Below are 24,267 nucleotides of genomic sequence, written 5' to 3'. Positions count from 1 at the left end.
TCTTTTCTGGGTCCTCACAACTAGTGGATCATCTTACCACCTCTATAAAACAGGTCATTTCAATCCTAGCTCCACTGAAAAGTAAGACACTCAAACCAGAGGTACACAAAAATATGTGGTTCTCTGATGACATCATTTCTATTAGAGAGATAAAGAGAGCGCAGGGAAGAGACTGGCGCAAGAACCCCAGCCCGGTCACACTGGCCCAATATAAGCAAGCAGTCAAGAAATTCAAAACTGCCATCATTAACTCTAAATCTACCCATTTCAATAATAGAATCAACAATGTACGTTCCAATACCAGTGAACGGTTTAAAATCTTAGCAGACTTTCAGGACACTCCACCCACCAACCATGATTTAATAAAAGACTCCACATGGTATCAGGACATCCACAATGGATTCCTTGCTATGATTGCAGGGCCTAGACAGACCATCAGTAACATCCAGTCAACATCATAGGGATGTAACATCCAAGCAAATGTTCCCCAGGACCTGCCACCTGGATCCATCAAACATCCCGATCTTTAATTTCTCTCATTATTCAGAGAAGCAAGTCTCCCAAGACCATACACGACCTGAAACCTACCTCATGCCTCAGTGACTGCTGTCCAGCAGATGTTTTTAAAGACTGCCTGGAGCTACTAGCCCCTCGGATCACTAAACTCATAAACCTATCTTTTGATGAAGGCGTAGTCCAGTCCTCCCTCAAGGAGGCCTGGATTACACCCCCACTAAAAAAGGCTAACTCAGATCCCCACCTTACTGGTAATTACTGACTTATTACTAATGTGCCATTTGTCCTTAAGATTATGGACAAACTAGCATACTTACAGCTACAGAAGCACATCAAAGACCACCATATTTTTGGTTCCCGCCAATCGGGTTTTAGAGCTCAGCCCAGGACTTAAACTACCATGCTTGACCTTAAATCGACCTTGGTGGTCATAGCGGACAGAGGTCATCCTGCCTTACTGAGGCTTCTTGATCTCTCCACGGCCTTCGACCTGGTGGATCATTCTCTACTAGTGACAAGGCTGGGGGAGATCAGACACTGCTCCCACCAGGCATCTCAATGGCTTTCATCATTTCATAGCCCCTGTACTGCACGTGTTCCCCAAACATGTGGTGTCCCTCAGGGCTCCTGCCCGTTGCACAGCTTGTTCAGCATATACATCAGACCCCTGCTTGACGTGGACACCATGGGTGTACAGTATACGAATTATGCCGACGACACCCAGGTCGTCCTGGAGCTAAATGGGAAATATGAACAGGGTTTGGCTGCCATAAATAAAATCTATGACGCAGTCCAATCATGGATGGCAAACAACTCCCTTGCCTTGAACTGTGGCAAGACTGAGCTATTGATTGTGGCCTCCCGAATCCATCCAAACCGACTGGCCCCAACGTACACCAATTTCTGCATTGCAGGTATCATCATAAATGTCTGTAAGAAAGTTAAAACACTAGGGGTTGTTGTTGATGAGTTGACCATGAGACTGCAGGTTTCCTATTTTTGATCCTCCTGTGGTCTTATCTCCAAGCTACTTAATTACACCCGCCCATTCCTCACTATCAAGAACTGTGCACTGCTGGCCTCTGCGCTAATAAATTCCAGACTGGACTATTGCGTCCGGGCTATTCATGCCATGTCTAAATGCGCTCATGTGTCCGATGCGTGTAGGATGTTACACTGGCTGCCTGTACAACATAGGATCACGCAGAAGATCCCCAACATTGTCATTCAAATGCTGTACCAATGCCTGTCCTACATACCTGGAGGATCGAGTGAATACGCACACATCAGGGAGACTCTTCTGCCTTTCCCCCAGCCGAGATACAAGCTGGTGCGTTTTGGGGGGGGGGGGGGGGCATCATTTGATGTCCAGGCTCCTCTTCATTGGAACTCCCTGGGCTTATACGCATGAATGGGAATCTGGCATTATTTAAGAAGCAGATTAAAACTCATCTGTTCAACCTCAACCCAGGTTTAACCCCCTACTCCCTGCCTTTCTGCCCGATTCCCCAGCCTGACCAAACTACTTGTCTCGTTTCAGTCTGTTCTCCATGTGCGCTCTGAGGCCTATGGGCATATGGCGCGTAATGAATATTAAAATAAATAAATATATAAATAAATAGTGTGGAGAATAAGCCTCATGCAAATTTATTATGGGGTTTCCAATGAAAACTGTGTTGCTGCTGCACACATGCAACCTACTCGGCACTTTTGCTAAAAACACGAGCGACTCCCTGTGCAGTTCCTCATTGATATGATAGTTTATTTATCTAGTGCCTATACACAATGTGTTTCAAAGCGCTTAAAGGCAAGGGAGGGAACAAGGGAAAATACAATGACATTCTTGCAGGCCATGAACAGTAAGGATGTGAAAATTATCGTACTCTGCCTGACGACATTTCAGATAGTGTAAGAGCTAAGACATAGATAATGAAGGGAGGGGGGGGGGAGAGTGGGAAGGAAATGGAAACAGACCGGCAACTACCGTACTAGCCCTGATGACATTTCTGGTAGAGCTGGAGAAAACAAAAAGGTGAGAGAGGGGGTGCAGGAAGGGAGGTGAGGAACAAAACAAACGACTATCATACTAGGCTTGACGACATTTCAGATAATGCTGGAGAGGTATGGGGAGGAAAAAACAGTAATGGGAGGGTGGAGGAAACAGACGAGGTTGCTATCATATTAGGTCCAGGGACAATTCTGATAGAGTAAGTGCATAGAAGAAAGTAAGGGGAGGAGATAGGAAAAGGGAGAAGGGAAAGGAGGAGAGAGCAGAGAGTAAGCAGTCAAAAAGAGTGGTGAGGCAAGAGGGGAGAGTGAATACAATTGCAGAAGTCAGTAGTAAAACATACTATTGCAAGCCAGGATACAAGATGAAGATGGCAACAGCATGATTCAGGGCCACCATGAGTACAAGATGCAAAGGAAGTCCAGCATGAGAGTTGAGAAAGGGTGACGCACCGTGAATGAATGAAGTCCATAAAAGTAAAATCCAGCATTGGCCACAAGACGGTGATGGTGAAACTAGAATGCATCAGGACCAACTCCTGCAGAAGTAGGCTGGAGGAGATTGAGGGGGAGCAGGGTAGAAGAATCAAGCAAAACAGGCAACACCTGTGTGCGAGAAGAGGGGGCACAAGGGAACATCACAGGGGGACAAGAGAGATTGGGGATAGCCCGTGGGAACAGAGGGGGTAACACATGTTGGTGCATGCTTACCTGCTGTCTGAGCAGGGGGGTCGGGCCCTGGGTCCTCCTGCTCTGAACAGGTCCAAACAGGAATTGCCCTTTTTTCCGTCTGCCCTTCGCCTCAGATGCCCGTGCGAGAAACGCCCTTGATCTAATAGTTAAGAGCAGGAAGGAAGAGGCAGGGCTAAGAATGTGGGTGGTGCTTAGGCCACGTGACCTAGATCCACTTGCACCTGCTCCCCATCTGCAAAGGAAAAGAGGGTGGAGGGCTCCTTAACTAGGAAAAAGAGCGGCAAGTAGGAAGGCACCAGGTGGGCGGGGCTTGCTAAGTGGTGAAAAAGAGCGGCAGGCAGGAAGGCACCCGGTGGGCGGGGATTAGGCCAGGTGACCTAGATCCACTTGCACCTGCTCCCCACTGCATATGAAATCTGCTGTAACACTGAATGGTTTTCCTTAAAATCCACTGTCTTGATCTGTACGGTCCCCATTATTGGTGCACTTCTCTTAAGTATACTACTTCTACCCTTCTCAGAGTCTGTATGGTGGGAAGGTTTTGGTCCTTTTTTGTGTTGCATTCTCAGCACAGACAGCACTCTAAATCTGTCACTGATAGTTCTCAGCTGAGTCGATCCCAGTTTCTCAGCGCTACTACCAGAGTGGGTGTGTTTGGCTTTGTGCAGATTATTAGTCTTGTGGTCCCTAGGTGCTTTCTCCTGAGGTTGGTTTGATGCAGTCCCTTTGTAAATGGGGGCCCACTGTGAGGATTTCCCTCCTGACGACCTCTGATGAATGGACAAGATCTATCTTGTCCTTTGCACCCGACTCGTCAACCTAGAGGTGGAGGCCACAGCTTGTGCCAACTCTGCTTCCGTGGCGCAGGCCACACAGGACTTCACTCGGACTTCCTTGAGGGTCTCTGTTTTGAAACACTTGCATGCCGAGCACATGTCCACGACGTGGTCCATTGAAAGGCAATAAGTACATAGCCTCAATGTGTCCTGCAGTGGGAACTTGGTATTGTAATGTGCCAAAAATGTAAATGGTGTTTTCTCCAGGATTAAGCTGAGAGTCAGGAGCAGCCTGGAATGTAAGTACGGAGAGAATTGGGGGCATTCTAGTGCCACATGGGCAATCTATATTGTGCCCCTCCACAATCTCCCTACTGTATGCATCTTAAGTGGTTATATGTCTATCAATGGTGTCTGTACAGTAACTCCTAGCCTGCTTGTTCAAGCTCCCTTGCTGGGACGATATCCAGTGTTGAACATAGTGGTAGTATGGCATTGGGTAATAAAGTTGTTCTCTTCTCTACTCAAATGCGACCAACCAATGGTGGGGGGGAAAAACTATCTGAGGACGTTGAAGCATGAAGGATCATGTTGTACACGAAGAGTGGGGATAGTGTGACAGGAACACCCCTACCTAAGCCTATTTATTTATTTATTTACTTGTTTTTTTATAACTCGCCTAATACTGGACCAGAGTTCGGTTTCTAAGCGCGGATCCGGGATTCGAACGGCTGTTGCTCTGTGTGGTCTTGCTTGTTCTCAAATTCGAGAAAAACAAAGTGTAATACTCCAGAGCCACCACTAGATTTATGCCAAGCATTGAAATGTAAGTAGATCTACAAGCCTCAGAAATAAAAAAAAAATGACCGTCTCATAAAGAGCGGTACATGCACGGTCACACCTCTCCAAGCCATGGAGCTGGAAATAAACATCAAAGGGAAGTAATGAACGTTTGAGAGTAAAGACAGATACGAAGATTAGGGTCTGCTAACTTACAGCAGGTTGCAACATGGGCAGACTAGAATGGCCTGCAAATTCAAACCTGCCAACAAAAGGCTGTCTCTCCAACCAGAGACTTGTAGATCACAAGTTCGAACCCAAGCAAGGCCAACTCAGTATTTCATCCAGGTAAGATGCTGTATATTAATGACACCTACTGTTCAAGTGCTTAATATGGCATTTCTGATTGTGGTGTATAAGTAGTCTTTATTATGAAGAGATTGTGCTCTTTGGTACAGACATGGTCCATGAGAAACCAAAAACAGAGCACAATTGCATTATTTTACTTCAGCACCACTATGGGAGGAACTGTCTTACTGTATTACTAAAGTTGGTGGCAAACACAATAAACCATACTCTAAGTGTGTTTTCAATAATGTTTAACTGAAAGAGGAAGTTTGCTAGGAGCTCAGGCACACTACAAGTTGTGCTGGTGGTTGAAAATGTACAAGGCTTCCCAAACTTTGTATAACTAACATTTCTATTGCACTGATTGCACCAGCCTTCGCCAGCTGTGATGCTCAAATAACTGTCTAGACTGAAAAACAGTAAGTGGCTTTCACACGAGTACAGCAGTGCTGCTACAGAGAGTACAAAATGAAGCTGTGATTTTACTCTTTAGAATATGGAGATTCGAAGATACCAAGCCAGCATTACACGATGTCCACCGCCTGCCCTTAACGCAAAGCTTTCTTTTCAAAACACTGCACTGAACATCTCTCCTCCCATAGAAGTGGTCCACCTTCCTTCAGAAGAAAGTCCCAGCAGCAGAAAACTCCCTGGTCCAGCGACGCAGCATGGGTGCTAGTCCCGAGCTTCACTGGCAAGTATCAAGCGGATGGGGGTCCTCACTCTCATTTCTGGACACCAACCTAAATGCCTCTGCTTGATGTGCAGGAAACGGCTGAAGAGTTGGCTCTTAAAAACAAGCAACTAAGAAGATAGTAGTGAAAAAAACAGGAACATACCGAAAGCTTTGAATGATAATTAACCGCCTGCAGCCAGCACCGTGCCAAATATATTGGAGACGGGTTCTAGCACATAGTGCTACACATCTTGTGAGAACCACCAACATGTCCAGCAAGTTCAGACCACATTCCTCCCTGCTCAATATGTATAGATGCTATTTGGATCAATAATACATCAATAACATATTCCCAAAACATTCAAAGCAGACCCCTCTTACAATCCAGTGCCTCGCGAGTGGGGTTGGAGGCCTGCCTCAAAGACACCAGAGGAATGAATCCAGATTATTTAATGTTGAAGCTGCAGTGATCGACACTGGCCACAAGATGGTAGCAAAGAGCTACCGGATGGGCTTTATTTTAAAGAAAGCAAGTTGCTTTTGTATTTTATTTTGATAAATGGGTCTGTACCTGGGGAGGAGGACACCTTTGATGGTGACTTACAATTTTGAAGGGTGGAGACAAACAAAAGGACATTACTTAACTGACATTCTACATGCAATATTATATACACTTTTTACAATATCACGAGTACATTTACAAGTCATAATGTAAATATCACTGTGTTAGCCCTAAGCAGTTTCAGGCTTAATTTAAATAGTATGCCTCTTTAGGGCTGCAGCGGAGATCAAGTTACACCCTTATTACACTGCCAAAGCATGACTGGGCCTAGCTTTTAGGGTTTTATCTTTGCTGAAAATTGCTGACGGCGTGGAAACCAGACACAAAATGCGGTGCGTTCCAGTGAGGCCCTGAATGGTGGCAGTTCTGCGCTGATTTCAGTTACTTGTGGACCAGTATTTACTAACATGGAAGCAAAGGCTTGGTGTCGACTCTTGTTCTGTTGCGGGATTTCTAGAACTTTCACTGCTGGGCCTCAAAGCGACAGCCATTCTGACCTTTCGATTCGGAGTCCTCCAATGAGCAACGAATTTACAGTGCATACTTTGTTACAAGTGAAATATTTGTAATTGATTTTCCCTAAGGAAATCTGTCGTCTGTGGAGGGGACACTTCCTTGGAATTAATTGGTTTAAACATTGCTTTGTAAATTTAGGAACATGCCGAAATTGCATCCTAAGGTCCATTTTGGCCGGCTTTATCTTTGGGCCAAGTTTATTCAATTATAAATGTGAATGCATTGTTGTTTTTGCATGTATGCTCATCAAATGTTTTTTTTATTTGTACTAGGCTTTAGTGGATTGGGTGCTCGGTCTAATACTACATTTTATATGTTATAATTAATTTAAATGTTGTTAGAAACTCATCCAAGAAGTGGTTGACCAATGGGCCTCATGTAACTGGTTTTTCTTTGCTTTTCACAAGTGCCCTGATGCCTGAGGGTTTGTGCACACTATACAAATGTAAAATAAATACATCAAAACTAGTGCAATTACAGCAGTGGTCTTATCATTGGTTTTATATACGTTTATTTCTAATCGTGGCCATGTTGGTTCAGCACGTCTTTCTGTACTCTACCTCAGGGGACTTTCCACCTCCCTGGTGGGCTGCGTACCGTGTGTAGTGGCTCTTCTTCAAGGGGCAGCCCCATCCTGTGTGGTGCCTGGATAGATCCCTCAAAAGCTTTCGACACAATAAAGAGTGAGCGCCTGTGGGCGAAGTGAAAACACTGGGGATTGCCTATGCCACGGCTGGCGATTATTGTAGGTCTTCATGAATGCTGCCAGCGAGATTAGAGAGGCACGGTCATTTGTCTGCGTCGATCTCGACAGAGAGGGGTGAGCCAGGGGTGCATAATCGCCCCCCGCCTCACTAACTTGCATGTAGCCGATTTGGCAGGGATGTTAGATCAGGCTGCTCTGGCAAGTCCAAAGATGGGTACAGAAAGAATTGACTGGATAGCCTATGCGGGCGACATAGTCCTGCTGGATTATACCGCCATAGGTCTCCAGCGCAAGTTAGTAGCTCTCGGCGACTATGCAAGGTTAAATTACTTGCAGATAAACCCTGTCAAATCAAATAGAGTGACATTTAAAAAGACTTCTTAAGCATACACCTGTTTCAGCTGGATGCTTAATGACCAAAAGATTCAGAAGTAACATATTTAGGTTTCAAATTGAAGTCTTTCCCCACAATGGCCCAACTAGTCTCGGATTTAGAGCTTAAACTAGTACCAGGTTTATTGGAAATCCTCCTTGGTCCCCCTGGTGAAGTTTTACACAGGTATGGTAATCCCCTGATTGATATATGGATTGGACTCAAATCCTTTAGCCAGAGCAGAGTAACAGACTGGACTAGAGGGGAAATTGGGGAAGTATGTGTTAAATCTGCCTCAGAGTCTTCCTATAGCTTCCCTGAGGTACGGGTTCGGCCTACAGTCAACGCAATGTCAAATAGACTGGAGGGTAATCTCATTATATAGGCAGATGCTCGCTCTGCAAAAGCATTCTCTGTATGAAGATACTGGAGAATCGCTAAATGAGACATCTAATCAGTTTCTAGAAGGGCTTAAGATGAATGCGATGGTGATCCTGCAGGAGTGCGAGCGCACTGAAAGTGATGATCTTATGAATCCTTTACTCATTAAAGAATCTCTAAAAAAAATGGATTGGATTCATACAATATCGGACATGCACAGCTCATCCCTTGCAGCATCATTGTCTTTACATGATCAACCCAGAGGCTATCTTCCCAAATACTTAAGGTAGTTCCCTAATTCACGTTGGCAAACAGAATTAAAGGTTTCGCCTGAAATTACCCACAAGAGAAATCCAGTTCATACGTTTCAAGCATTTATGGGAGGATAACCTTTGCCTTTTGTGTGCCAAATCAGGAACTCGGACTCTCAAGCACATAATGATCGACTGAAGTGGCACTTGGGACCTGCGAGTCAGGTCTCTGTCGCGCTTCGTGGACAGGGGGTTGTGGTTGTCCTCCATGAATTTCTGGGAAAGAATGATATATGGTCATGAAGTCTGTCTGACTATTGAGGTCCTGAAAGTATTGAAAGAGCTGGGTTTTGTTTCTTTATAACTCAAGAGTCATCTACTTGTTCTGCTTTTTTCCTGTTTTGTAAAATTGTAACTTTAAATGTGTTCCATAGTATTTTTTGTAATGTGAAAAGTTGAAGGTTCGGCTAGAACACAATAAATAAATACAGATGACAATAACTTATTTTGTTGCGTAAACGTTAAGACCCTGATACGGCTGGCCTTTCGGTGGAATTCTTCCTGCATTTTCTATATTTCCAAGGTTGTCTCTGGTTCCCTTTCTGTGGTAACTGAGATAATAATACAGACCAGGTGTCTCCTAAAATGATATAACCATCCGCCTGATTTATTGTGATTTGAAGATTTTTGTTAAGTGGTTGGTGGTCAGAATAGATGAAGTTCAACCCTTCTTTATGGAGAAGAGACAGGCTTTGTTCGAGAGCATGTATCAATGCCCAAAACCAGATGCTTTACGTGATATTATAGGCCTGCTAGATCCACGTCCAAACAACCCTTGAGCTTGTCTCTTTCCAGTGGCTTGATTTAACAATACTATGCATTAGAGAGGGAAACAAAACCCTTAACCCCTTCCTACAGAAATTCAGATTGCATCCTCTTATTAATGGAATATCTTATCATTTTGAAGTTAAGGTCTCACCTTATGCTGATGATATCATTAAATGTGGAGAACAGGACCCAGAAATATAATGTTCTACTTCCATGTCAGAAATTCAGGAGCATTCCACGGTTTGCAAATGGACATTAAATCTTTAGACATCTGAAATTATAACAAATATTCACTGTACTAAAATGGATTTCCATGATTTCAATTTGAAATGGAGCTCCCAAGGCATCCATTTATTTGGCTTCACCTTTCACTGATGGCATATCCTCAGGGATAGCTGTAAATTGTGATATTTTGTCAGAGATTAAGAACCCTGCTTTTCTTGTCCTGGTGGGGAAGACTACATTCTTTTAAAAATGCGATTTCTCCCAGAATCCTTTATAGCACCTTTCAAACATTCCAACAAAATGGCTACTTATTGTTTTGCAATTTGCTAGAAATGTGGTTTCAATTCTTCTGGGAAAAAGGGCTGGCATTTGTAGAATGAGGCTGAGCCTTAAGCTGCGAGGTGGGGAGCAGTTCCTATGCTTTCTAAATGATATGCTTCTGCCTTGTATAGCAGACCATGAGCTTACTGGCTGGATCTCCATCCATCTAATTGCTATCCTGCCTGGATTCATAGAGAGGCTTCTGTGGTCTTGCCTTTTCCTAAGAAGTTCGTTCACACATTTGTTTGCTGCAATATGGGTACAGATTTATAAATTATTATAACCAAATGAGCCCTAACAACACGATTTGGTAAGAAAGATGGGGACAAGCTTGACAAATCAAGGTCTCCCCTATTATTTGATTACCTCGGATAGAATCTAACATTTGTTGGGGGGGGGTACTTTCCTTGGATAATGGAACATTCAGTCCCCTTTTACCCTATAAAAATAGTTGAATAAAGAGCAAATAATTCAGAATATCTGTAGAGGTCACGATGACAACATTGCCTACAAGTTACGTTGGTCAATTATAGCAGTAGTCACCAAATCTTTGAAGTCCAAGATCACCTTTTCATTCAAAATATGAGTGGATATCTACCATCACAAAAAACACTAGAAATATAAAATGTAATCTTTTGCCCACTTTTTCTGCGGTCTCTCAGCCATGTTGCTTGTCAAGCAGCTAGCAAGCAAGTTAATGAACATCTACAACACAAGTGCTATCAGGCACGTTGCTTGAAACTACATTGACTGACTGGATTATATTTCCCTCGCAGACCAGCAACAGCTACTATGGTCCTCCCTGTGTCTTGTTGGGTCAGCAGACTGTTTACTGGATGGCACCTTCTCGTGTGCATTTACTTCAGTTCTGTGCTATCGGACATACAAGTACATCCTAGGTATGAAGACTGGTACTTGGTGAGCTTGAAGGTCAAACAGCAGATCCGGCCATGATGTTAGTGGTATGTGTGACTGGCACTGTTATGCAGCGGGTGTTAGCGTGTCCCTGATCTGGTGCAGGTTGGAGTATTGATGACAGGCGGCAGCATCACGATGTCACTTGCAGGAGTTTGCCTTGACAGATTCCTTGCCTGATTCAGAGTGTATTCCCTTGAGGTTGAATAGAGTCAGCCCGTTTCTGAAGCTCGGCTATAAGTGCTAGTGGGCCCATCTTCCGGGTTATTGTGTATAGCGGGTGGATGGGTATACCTGTCGTAGTTTATGGTTTGAGTTGAGGAATTATATTGCATCATTGTCCCTTCCGAGAGCTAAGAGTGCTAGAGAGCTCATCTGATCAACACTCATCGGATTATTAAACTAGCCTGTAAAATCATCCACTCAAAGGGCTATCATGATGACATAGGATATAGAAAAAGCCAAATGAGCACAACCAGATCATCAGCATGCTAATTTAACCCCTTAACTCTTCACGGCCAATGAACCAGCAAATCCGGACCAAGAAAATCTGACAATTGTCCATCACAAAAAAAAAAAAAAAAAAAGAAAAATCAACCTCCATCACTCAGAACATTAACAGGTTAAGGAAAACAAAAAAGATGAGCAAACATAAAACCCACTAAAATCTACCCCTTTCTACACCTCTTCTGATGTTACTGCAGCTGATCTTAGCAAAATCATCAAGCGTGCAAAGGCTACTCCAGACCATAGGCCACCGTGCAAAGGAAGCTTCTCAAAAGATCAAATCACAACCCTAGATCCTGCATCACATCAACATGGACCAATGCCTCCATTAAAGAACGTAGTCATAACCGCTCTGCTGAATACATGATCTCTAAGGGCATCTCAGACTTGAGACTGATCACCTAAAGTTCCGGAAGCTGCTGAAGACCTTCATTTGCTCTTCCTCCTCTCTCTCCCCCTCCCCTGCTAATCTAATCATCTGCTCGTCCTGACTGGCGGCGTGGTTGCCCTCAGAGTCATACAGGGTACCACATCCCCCCCTCCTCCTGACCAGTCACATTGTGCTGCCTTCTGGCCTACCCAGCACTTCCGATCGAGGACTGCACGTGTGTAGTCCTCTGCCATCCTCGCACTTACTTTCATCCTGCATCGCATTTCAAGTGAAATCTGAAAGCGAGATTACTTGCCAAGTCTAGAAACTACGACTTTCACCATACCCTTTGCAAAACCAGGAACCACAGTGAAAAACTGCCACAACCATATGTGAACATTTAAACAATGAAAATCCATTGAGTACACCATCACCATGTGGGAACCATTTTCTTTTCTATCATTTTTTATGGACCTCGGAAAATTGCTAGAAAAATATTAATTGGCAAAAATAATTCACAAGACTACAAAAAAGATCTACTTCAGCTGAAACACAATCACCCTATATACATTATTAATATTATTATTTTTTTTTTTTTAAATCGAAGGCGAGGGATGTTGTGGGGAAAGGCTTAACTGCCTTGTGTGTTCAGGCAGTTCATCACTTTCACATTGTCCATGTTTGGTTGAAAGCCCTAAACTTCAACCGTGGCCAGAGATCCTTGTGTTTTTCTTGCATTTTCCCCTCATCAGTTATTCGACTTTTCCCCCGATTTATCCAAGACACGAATGTGACTGATGTGCCCCTGACTGAGCCTACCCCTCTAAAGATCAGGGTACACCAAATACCCGGTTTTATCCTGTGTGCGGATTCTCAAACTATCGCATCCCCAGATCTGGAGGCAGAGTTTCCCGTTGAGCTCCCAATCGCCCTTCAAGAGAGGGTCTGAACCATTAAGATCGCTCATTGCTGGGGTGAGTCCCTGAAGCACGAAGAGGATGCCTTGACTAAAGCCAGATGGAGGAATCGCTACAATAATTGTAGCCCATTCTGAACAAGCCTTGACAATGAAGCTTGGCCAGTGTCTGCAGATGACAAAGCCTCTGGAATCAGACAAGTAACCTCTGTCGGTGCCTTGCCATGGACTTGGAGAGACCAACTGAGTCTCCCTCTCTAATGACTCCATGACCTCAGAGTCTGCGGTGTGTGGCAATGCACTGAAAGAGACAGTGGTGGTATAACAGACATGAGAGCCCCGAAGTTCTGGAACTATCGCACACATTTACAACTGAGAGACATTTTGTCTATACGAGTTGGTACCTAGGGAAGATGCATCGATCTACGCACTACTTCTGTTGCACTATTGTCCATTGTCCACCACTGGAATCCCGTTTCCCCTGGACTAGCACAGTCCAATTGCTCCCCAGGAGCAGTAGACACTTTCCTCTCTTCCTTCAACCTCAGTGTCCCTCCAACTTTATGCAGTGTATGACGACCTTATACATGGCTGCAATCACCATCTGAATCACAAACACTTTAAGCAATAGCCGGTCAGTAATTGGAAAACTCCGGAGGGCCAGAGACCCATTTAAAGAGACAAAGCGTTCCAACTGCAAAGTTCCTGTAGGCTAACATTGGCCTACGTTTAACGTTTTGCCAGTTACTGACCAGCTTTTGCTTAAAGTGTTTGTGATTCAGATGGCGATTGCAGCCATGTATAAGGTCGTCATACACTGGATAAAGTTGGAGGGACACTGAGGGAGAAGGAAGAGAGGAAAGTGTCTGCTGCTCCTGGGGAGCAACTTTCAGTGCTATTGCGATGACACCCAGCTCATTTTCAGGCTACCCTCGGCCTCCTCCTCTCCTTCCCTCATCTCGGACTGTCTGCTATCCAGGAGTGGTGTGCCGCCAATGACCTCTGCCTTAACGCCAGTAAGACAGATTCTCCTCATCGGCACACACGCTCCCTCCTTTCCTGTAGCTCTCTGGCCAGCCTCTTAGCCCTCTTCCTGCTCCCACCTGCAAGGCTAAAAACTTCGGGGTCATCTTCGAATCCACACTCTCCTTCTCTCCTCACATCTGTGACGTCTCCAAGAAGTCACACTACCAGCTGCACCTCTCCGGAAGTATTCTTCCTTTCCTCTCCTTCCGCCAGAAGCTCACTGTCTCCAGAGCTCTGGTCCTCTCTAGGATGGACTATTGCAACAGCCTCTTTCTAAATCTGCCTACTTCTACTCTCCGCCCTCTGCAACTCATCCGGAACAGGACTGCGAGACTTGTCCTTGGCTTCAACCTCAGGGATCGTATCTCTCCAGGACTGAAATCTCTGCATTGGCTTCCAGTGGCTGCGAGGATTACGTTCAAAACCCTCTGCATTGTCCACAAGGCCTTCTGGGGGCTGGGGCCTCAATACCTTCAACTCTCTCTTTCTAAATATCTTCCTTCTCGAGCTCTTCGCTCATCCACCTCCAACACCCTCAGGGTCAGTCGCTTCTCCAAGCAATGAGTTGGTGGTAGATCTCCTTTTTCGGCTGGTGCCTCTCTCTGGAACAGCCTCCCTTAAACTTGAGGAGAACCATCTCTGGTTCCGGAAGCACCTCAAACCCTCTCTTTGCTTTGGCTTTTTCTCTTCCTCTCCTCTGCTGACCTCCTGGCTGTAACCAGAATTGTACTGGCTACCTGGATGGTTCTACGTTATTTTGCCGCGGTATTTTTCATCGCAGGTTTTTTCATCGCCTTTTTTTTCGAAAAACTCATAGTTTTTTTGGAGGGGGGGTTACCCCGACAGCCCCCCTTTTTTTATTTATTTTTTTATTCCCTTACACCCACAACCATATATTTAATTTTTAACCCCCCCCAAAAAAAAACGAGTTTAAAAAATAAAATAAAAACGGCAATGCGGTGAAATGCGTGTATACCACCTGGACAAGCTCAGATCTCGGGCCCAGGTCCCTCCCCACGCCAGCGGCACACACCTGCACTGCCCACCTGTCAACCCCCGTACTTGGGGACCGTTTCTGTTTCCCTACAGTCCCCCTACCAGCCCTTGCCACCTGATGTCTGTACTTACCCATGCACTTGCCACATGCTGGCCGTTACTTTACTTATTGTTATTATCTATTCTCATGTGCTGTACTGTCCATGCCCCTTCCCACGCACTAGCGCGATCTGAATGACACCTTGGTTAGTAGGATCGTTGTCTGTCTTCCCTCTGTTCCCCCTCCCTTGCCTCGTTGCGCCTTGAAACACTTGTGTATAGGCGCGTTATAAATGCCATATCATAATAGTGGGACAAGCGCAGCATCACCCAATGCAACCCATTTGCTGCAAGCTCAATTTACCATCAGGAATAGCAGTCACGGTTAAGGGAAAATAGGTCCCGACACTTGCTAACGGGCTGGAACTTTGGACAGGTTAGCCCGTTTAGGCTAAACATTTAGGGTCAAACACTGGGGAATCCACACATACCAGAGACTGCTCCATCACTTAACAGCTGCTCATAAATATCGATTAGCAATAGATTCATGGCTACGACATAAATTTCTTGAATACCTACAATAGTAGAGGAAGTTCATCGATGCACAATTGCAACCTTATGTGAACAATACTTTTAGATTTAACCATTATATTATTAAATTGCATTTCTGTCGCCATAGAGCCCTCCTTTGAGATGAGTGGCTCAGTTGTTCGATCAAACCTAACCCAAGTAGGCTGAGGACAGTCGATACTAACCGCAAGTTTGCATAGATCAGCGTGGTGATCTGGGGCTGAACACAAGCCTCGGGTTTCCTCCTGACTGTCTGCATGAGCCTAAAACTGAATTTTGCCTCCCGAATTCACAAAATCATTTCAAGTGATCGAAAGGCTCATCTCAGTTTGATACATTTGATCCATAAAAGCCAGTTGACAATAGGCCATAAAAATGCCAAGAGTCAACAACTTCTGGCATGCTAAGAAATCCATTGAGGTTTGCCGATTTTGAATTAGGTGGTAACTCAAACGTTAGAGATTTCTAATGTTGGGTCCACCAAAACAGCAAAATAAGAGGGGATAGTCTTCAAATGTCTGCAGTGAAACACAATGGCGATTTCGGTTTAGCTCCAGGTCTATAGCTTGAACTCTACCGAGAGACATTTGTATATCAAAAGTCATGACACCAAACTCTTTCGGCATCATTAGGAAATCTCGGGAGGGTAGTTCAGGGGCAACGTGCTTGCCTTGAAAGCAGGACGATGCGGAGCAAGACAGGTTCGATCGCCAGGTCCACGTTTAGAAACTTCTGGGTATTAAGCGTGTTATAAATAACCAATTACAATAGGAAATGTCCCAGAAACCATATCTAACCCAAGACAATGCTTGTAAAGTGATCTTGTCCTCCGTTACCTAAGTTTGTATCTAGGAAAGTGTAGGACTATTATAATTGAAAGCAAAGCACATCTTAGACTGACATCAGGTGAATCCTCCAGAATTTCAGATGAAAAGTGCTAGTCTTCAGCTAACGTCCTACCTACTTGGCAAGTAGTATCGATATATTTTAATAAATTGGTATCTGACCACTGCTGCGACCACTAATAGCCAAGTAAAAACTTTGGGTGCTGATGGTGGTCGGATTATAAAGCATTTGTGTTGTAGTACCCACAATCACTAAAGGCCCTGATATTTGACTGGTATCATAGATACACAGAAATGGGGCTAACAAATCAATTTAACCAAGACAGTCCACCTTTATAATTGAGACTATGACTTTGGGGAAGGGAAAGGATAGGATATTGAAAGGGCCTTGGTCAGGGACTGAACATGCAATAGTGTAAATTCATCCACATCTTGAGTAAGAGGCATGCAGTGTTTGAATTTCTACAGCGCGTGGTTCGAGTGACAGAGCTCCAAGGTTGTTCGGGGAGAATCAGCAATTGCAGGAAACTGAAGGTTTCTCCTTAAAGGAATGTGATTGGCTCACTCACCCAGTGTAAAAGGGCCGCCTCTTTGAGGAACCTAAACACTTTCGACTCAGAGCTCGAAAGCTTTCAACAGGCCCGTGATTTTGTTGGGGGTACAATGAACTTTGACAAAATCCCGAGCAATGAAAAAGAAACTCCTGTGGAATTGGTAGTGAAAGGGTACTTTTGTATAGCCTACAGAGATATGCATCCAGGCATCTTGGTGATGCGTTAGTGTTCTACCCTATAACCATCTAATGCAGGCCTCTCAAAGCTAGGTTGGCAATGAAATACTCAAAATAAAATAGAAAAATATGATGAGTACTCCTGAATGGCAGGGATCTTGCTAATTAAAGTCCTATGCAGAAGTTCCATCTGGCTGATAGTCTCCATTATCGTAAAAAGGACTATGAGAGATTAGGTAAGGCTCCAACCTCATTCAGTCTGTTGCTCCTGTTTAATTAAGTCAATCGTGCTTCAGTGTTCGAGCATCTGGTGAGAAGAATAGGCACTTAACATGGTGGTTCATAAAAATTGCCTGTCCCCCTTCAGATGATTTTTACAATGCCCTAAAAGTAACATAGGTCCCCAGAATCTTTGCTTGACAGGATGTCAAAACGCAGACCAGACTTCGATTCGGCCGCAAATGTCAAATGAAGGGCTTTAGCGAGAGTGAACACTTGCAAATGTTTGTATTACAGATGGAAGAAACTTCCCAAAAGCAAACGATCCACATTTAATCATTTAATGGAGCCTTCATGCTACATGTACGGTCTTACACACCAAAATAAAATAACATTTTTGTACATATCAGTGTTGTATTGCAGATGCAAATTCATCCTTTTAATCGTGGGTTTCTCCTTCTAAATTAAGAGTGGTTTCTTCAGGTAAAATATCTCTGCTAGAAACTTAAGCAGTAGTCTAGTCTTCTATGTTAATGTATTTAAGAGTGGTATCCAGTTAAAATATCGAACAATTTCGAATACCTTTTTGTTGGGGAAAAAAAAATAAAAAAAAAATAAAAATAAAAATCGAAAAATAATTTCGAATATATTTTTTTATTTTATATGTTTTTTTAGGGTTTAGTTAGCACAAAAAGGGTCAATAAAAAACGGGGGGTTGGGGGAAGACCCCCCATTAAAAAAAAAACATTTTTCATTCGAAAAAAAGGCTTTCAAATTATTACATTCGAAATGGTCCCTATAAACCTTTAAGAGTCGATTTGGAGAGGCTGAACCATGAAATGGGTTGTTGCTGGATTAAAGTGGCTGGTATGCAAAATTCAGGTTTCAGGGACTTAAAATGTTTAGAATGACCAACATCGACCTTAAAACACACGCTGGGTACATTGACAGTCAAGACTGATCCATTTGCTCAGCTTTGCAAATCGTCGCTACTCTTCTTTCCATAACCCTTAATTGTCATGAAGAAGAACATGAAGAGGAGGAAGGCAATGTGAAACTGGTGGCAAGAAGAACAACCCCAGAACAAAGATTATCTGAACAAAATATTCAAGCTACACAGCCTTCTTCAAGATGCAGGAAAAGCACTGGTAGGGTGAGCGGGGGGGGGGAATATCAAATGAAATCACAATTTCCTGATTATCAACAGGGCTCTCAAACAAGAAAAGTGGCTCTAGAGATTTCTTTTTTACTGTGCATTTGTAAGGCGCTTATACATCAGGTAAATTGTGTTTCAAAGTGTTCTATTTATTGTGTGATGTGAATGATGGCTTGGAAAACCAAAAGACGATGGGTCTATTTCTGTACTGAGAAAGACCAAAGCAACTGGAAGAGGCCAAGAACATGGTAAAGAGAAGTGACATGTTTATGTGGCTGCCAGAGAGGGTCAACTCTGGTGTGTGATGGCTAGGTGTGAGCGGTGTGCATATGTACTTTTGGGTATTTGTGTGCATGCCCCTATGAACAAATGCACTATGAACCACCATTCTTTACTACCTGTTTATGTTTCAGAAACCCAATTAACTGAGAATCCGAAGGAAGAGACAGTAAAGAAACAGAGTGGACAACGTTCTCTTGAAACTCAAGCATGAGAACTTCAAATACTACCAACATAAAATAAAATGTGTATTTATATAAAAAATAAACCTTAGCCACTGCTTTGAATGCTGTGCTAAAACGGGTAGAGATGAAAAGCAATATAGAATGTAGGGATACAATGATGTGCAACTGGGGGGAAGTCAATTAAGTGAGTTTGTCAACACTCTCAGGTGGAGAAATCAAACAAGCAACTCCAAAGCAAGAACTACCACTAAAAAAACTGTAGTGACTTTCAAACCCTGTAAATCGAAAATTGTTTAAGACAATGCAGTTTTGTTTAAGCAAATGCTTATTTGATCTTTCATAGAAAAAAAATGTTTTAATTGATAAATGGGAGAAAGCAGACCTGTTCCCATTCAGAGTAATAAAAAAAGCAAACTACAAACATGAAAATAAAAACCAAGATCTCTCAGTCCCAGCGAACATATACGTTTTACACGTTCTTACTTTTTCTTGTCCTTGTCTTTCTTCGTTTGCTGTGAGCCGGCCTGCTGAGCCTGGGACTGGAGCAGCTGGGCCGCGGCTTTCTTCTTCTGGAACATATTTACCTCGTCTTCAATCTCCTTCTTTTTGTCTTCAAGTTTCTTTTTCTCATCCTGGTGCGTTCTCTTCAGATGGTCAAACTTTTCATGAAGCTGCAGAATTAGAGAAAGGAACCCAGAGGCAAAAATAAGAAACATTTCACATACACTAACAGATCAATTGGTTCTCCAAGAATCTACTTGTTTTAGTTTTCACATGTCATGGTCCAAGAACAGCTCCTTGACCATTTTACAAGAGGCCCCATCAATCATATGTTGAAATCATGCACAAAACATTCTTACATCCTTTTCAGCCTCTTTCAGTTCTGCTTCTTTTTCCTTCACCCTCATCACAAACATCTGCCTCATTTCTTCCTCCTTCTTTTGGAGTTCACCCAGGAACTCATTCCTCTTTGCTTCATAGGTCTCTTGGAGGCTGTCAAAAGAGAAACATACAAAAAAAGACTAGCAACAGTGGCTGTTTAACGCTGCATAACAAGCATGCCACAAGAGGGCAAAAGGAGGAGAGAGGCAGATTGAGCAAGAGGCTGTTACAGTAGTCCAACCTAGAGGGCCAGAGCCCTAGAGAGACATCGCGTTTCTGGAGGAAGGTGAGGAAGGGGAGAATGCCTCTAAGGAGGGGAAGGTCCAAGATGCGAGGGGAAAAGTAGAGAGAGGAGTCAGATGACATCAAGGTTTTTGGCCTCACAAGATGGAGGATAGAGGACCCATGGTGGGTGGCCAGAGAGTGGGGGTGGGGAGGGGCAGGAAGCAGTGGTCCCAATAAGAAGGTTTGCATTCTGACTGGCATTAAGACAGAGATTGTTAGCCAAGCAACCATGCCTGAAAAGTAGGAATCGGGAATGTGAGAGGGAGAAACAGAAGTAGAGGAGGGAAGCTTGAAGAAAAGCTGTGCGTCATCAGCATAGCACTGGAAGGGAGGAGATAGGTGGGCAAGAGGGGCAAGGTAGATGTTGAAGGGCCATGGCGATAGGCTAGAGCCCCGAGGAATGCCACAGGTAGAGAGTGAGGTGGCAGAGAGGAAAGGGCCCAGTTGCACCTGGGAGTGCTGGTTAGAAAGGAAGATCAGCCAGTCCAGAGCCAGGTCCATGATTCCAAGGGTATCGCAGAGACGTTTTAAGAGGATGGTGTGGTTGACCGTGTCCAAGGCCGAGAAGAGATCAAGGAGAATGAGAATGGAAGGAGAGTTGAGTCGAGATTGGCGAGCAGGCCTTCACATGTGTTCAGGTTAGCAGTTTCCGTGCGTCTCGATGCCCTGAAGCCCGACTCATGGTCATGGAGACAACCAACAGGTTGGTGTGGTGGATAATTGGGGAGATAACCAACTTCTCCAAGAGTTTGCCCAAGAAAGGGGTAGTGGAAATAGGGCGATACTGAGCCAGGCAGGAAGGATCAGCAGGCAGCTTTTTTAGGAGAGGGTGTACAAGGGAGTGCTTGAGGGGTAGAGGGAAAGAACAAGTGGCAAAGGAGCGGATACAGAAATTAACTAAGTCAGGAGTGAGAGGAAATATTGTCCTCGATAGTTCTGGATGAGAAGGGGAGCACCTGTTTGGAGGAGACTTGATAGAGCAGACAACTTTAGAGCCCTCAAATGGTGCTATGAGAAAGGAGGAGGAGAGGGTGGGGGGAGAGGGAGAGAGGGGAGGCAAGGAAGGCTTGGGGGCAGAATGGGGAGGGGGGAGGAGTGTGAGGACAGGATGTCCTGTGTTTTAGTAGTGACATGGGTGGCCAGTGCAGTGTAGAGGGCCTGGGATGGAAGGGGAGAGGTGGCGACTGCAGTAGGATTGGAGAGTTCCTTGCAGATCTTGAACAATTCAGCCATGTTGTTGGTGGCTCCAGAGATGCAGGCTTGGATATGGGCCCTCTCAGGAGAGATAGCAGGAGAATGAGAGACGGAACATGCTGAACAAGCAGGAGGAGGTTGGGTTTAGAACACTGGGCCATAACCGTGCCATTCCGATAGACATTAATGATACACCTAGAGGATGAGAAGTGTGCCAAGAGTACTTCCCATCTGGTTCAACCATTAATGGGTGAAGAGGAGAAAGGGGGAGAGGATAGATATGGCGAGTCCATAGGTCAGGAGAGGGAGTGAAAAAGAGGATGTCAACGATAGTCTGCTTGGGAGAAGCATGGACATAGGTGTCAGCAATGGGCAAGCCTGGGTTAGTGACCAGGAAATCTTTTTTAAAACGTTTTCCTTCCAGGCTTTCGATAGGATAGATGATAGAATAACAGTAGAGTAGATGGGGGAAGATGGAGAGCACCATGGAAATAGGGGGAGAGAAACAGACAGAGGACTGCACAGTGCACAAAGGAAACATACCAGGTGGTCTAACAGCCACGGATGAAGATGGATAGAGGCAGAAGATATCCTAACCGACTCTTAAGGGCCGCCTGGCTAGACAGGCCCTCCTCCAGACCGGACAGAAGAAAGGAAGATTAAGCAGAAGGCCAAAGGACTTCAAGTCAACAGGTAAGTTCAGGAAATTCCACCCAGCAAAGGAAAACCTATTTTGCAGGGTAGGTGGATGCACCACACCATCTGCACCTAACACTTCTGGAGCACAACACCATGCCCTTGGCCTGCGCAGGCTTTGCCGCACAGGGCTCCCTGGGCTGGTATTAAAGTCGAGGCAGCATCGGATGTAAATGTGTGTGCTGCATGGCGTAATCTTAGTGTGCATCGATTAGGGAGGGTAATCTACGGTGAGTGAACACTGCACCATTGGCCTGCATTTGCATTGCTGCAGAGGGCTCGGCAGGCCGGTTTTAAAGTTGAGGCGGCATAAGACGTAGATGCGTGGGCTGTGTGGCATAATCTTAGCAGGTGTCGATCGGGCAGCATAACCTGCGCCGCACACCACACCCCATGTTATTTTCTGTGCATTTGCGGTGGACCAGAGGCATGAGACAAAAACAAAAATGTGCATTTCTCCTCCATCTATAAATGCCAGATGATTTTACACATGCTTGACATCTTCATGCAGGCGTAAACTAAGTGAATTCCTATGAAATCTGCCTTTTTAGCATGCAGATTCCATAGGAATCCATTGTAAATGATTTCCGTCATGCATTTTGACAGATGACATTTGAATTTTAGTATAAAATAGTCGTTTAACAGCAAGGAGCAAAGGCTGTTTGTACTGTTTCAATGCTTTGCTTTTTGCACTACTTTTTGCTAATGTGGAAAACTGCATGGAAAGGACCCAACAGAACCTGTGCTGAAGTTGACCGAGGATAGCACAGGGGCAACGTGCTGGTCTTGGAAGCAAGACCACGCCGAGCAACAGACATTTGAATCCCGAATCCGCGCTTAGAAAGCAAACTCAGGTACTGTATTAGGCGCGTTATGAAAAAACAGGATTTGAAGTGTTGGTTAGTCTCGAAAAAAGGGGACTCAAGACTGCCAGTTCAAGAATCACTATGGCGAGTAACATAACTAACTGTAGGCCAGGCAGACAGCATTGAGTAGGCCGATAGCCATGTGACCAGGCCCTGCTGCTCCGCCTACCACCACTTTTCGCTCATTCCAAGCTTCTACGCAAGGACTCTAGGCCAGCTTCAGGCAGACAGCATTGAGTTTGCTAATGGTCACATGACCAGGCACTGCTTCTCAGTTGCTGCGCCCACCACTAGTTTTCACATCTTTTAAGCCTCTACTTTCCTCTCATCTTGAGCTCTCAAGCGCGTTTGACACAGTCGATCACACTATTCGTTTCTCTTTCTTATTTGGGATTCTGGGACTCAGTGCTGAATTGGTGTCAGTCCTCCCTCACAGGGAGCACTTTCTCGGTTTCCTGTGCTGGTCACTCTTTTCCCACGCTTCCTCTTCTGCATGGTGTTCAAGGCTCGGGTCTTGGTCCTCTTCTCTTTCCTCTCTACACCTCCCCGATGATTCGCAAATCTTTGGATCGTTTCCTTCTTTTACTGACTATCCACTCTTCTCTGTCTTCTTGCTATCCAATCTTGGATGTCTTCTCACCTCAATCCCTCATAAACAAAGGTTCTGTTCTTCCCTGCTTTGACTATTCCTCCTTTTACTCCTCACTTTTTCTTTTCCTTCCTCTTCCCTTCTTATTTCTCCCTCTGCCCTTTGGTGTCATTCTTGACTCTTCATTATCCTTTTCTACTCATGTTTCCTCTATCTACTGCTCTTGCCACTATCAACTTTTCAATATTCAAAAGCTTGTTAGTTTCTTACTTTCACTCTACTAAACCATCTCTCTTCATTCTTTTTTTCCGGCCTGTTTTACTGCTCTTCTCTTCTTCTAGGTCTCCATGCATCTCACCTTGCTCCTCTTCCTTCTATTTACCAGTCTTCAATTTGGGTTCTTTGTACCTTCTGCCCTTGGGATTCTATTTAATCTGCTCTGAACTCTTTGCATTGGCTTTCTTTTGAAAATAGTTTGCTCTTTAATTTTCTCTGCATTGTGTTTAAGTGTCTCTATGGTCTTGCTCCTCCCTATCTATCCTCGTTAATCTCTTTCTACTGTCCTGCTCGTTCACTTTGCTCTGAACCGCTCTTTCTTTTAACTGTTCCTCGTGCCCTGTTTCCGTTCCTTTGTTCTTCTTGGTCCTTAGAATCGGAACGCTTCCTCTTTTGTTGCGTTGCATATCCTCTTTCTCTTTTCAAGGGTTGTCCTAAAACTCCCCTTCTCACTCATTGATCTGTTTTTTTTTTTACTGTCTGCTCATGTGATTGGTACTGCTGGTTACTTTATTCAGCGCTTAGGCAGCAAATGCTATAGAAATTTAATAAAAATACAAAATACTTAAGGACTTTAGGACAGCTCCAGGCAGACAGCATTGAGTAGGCTGCTGGTCATAGGACCAGGCCCTGCCACTCAGTTGCTCCACCCACCACCTATTTAACGAGTCCTCCTTTGGCACCCTCATTGCCGGCATCCTCAGCAAAGAACAGGTGAAGACAAGGACTACCCCTTTTTGGGCTTGGTAGGACTAAGGGCCAGACCT

At 44.5% G+C, this 24,267-nt stretch overlaps 1 protein-coding gene across 12 annotated transcripts in view; it reads right to left on the bottom strand.

Annotated features, from left to right (window-relative positions):
- The window catches only part of SEPTIN11 (septin 11), a 462,217-nt gene that overhangs the window by 20,169 nt on the left and 417,781 nt on the right, over window positions 1-24,267 (bottom strand). For all 12 annotated transcript variants that reach the window (XR_011280410.1, XR_011280409.1, XR_011280413.1 and 9 more), the window contains 2 exons: window positions 19,573-19,705; window positions 19,196-19,383 (listed from right to left, as the gene is read on the bottom strand). Coding sequence is in view for 5 of the 12 variants with exons in the window: in XM_069626333.1 (XP_069482434.1) it covers window positions 19,196-19,383; window positions 19,573-19,705 (321 nt within the window). In the remaining 7 variants the exon portion in view is untranslated. The remainder of the gene's footprint in view (window positions 1-19,195; window positions 19,384-19,572; window positions 19,706-24,267) is intronic.

This window comes from Ambystoma mexicanum, chromosome 6p (assembly GCF_040938575.1).
Source record: "Ambystoma mexicanum isolate Mex_15411 chromosome 6p, UKY_AmexF1_1, whole genome shotgun sequence".
Classification (NCBI taxonomy): domain Eukaryota; kingdom Metazoa; phylum Chordata; class Amphibia; order Caudata; family Ambystomatidae; genus Ambystoma; species Ambystoma mexicanum.
Note: the sequence above shows the minus strand (reverse complement) of the source record. Positions and strands in the feature narration are given on the sequence as shown.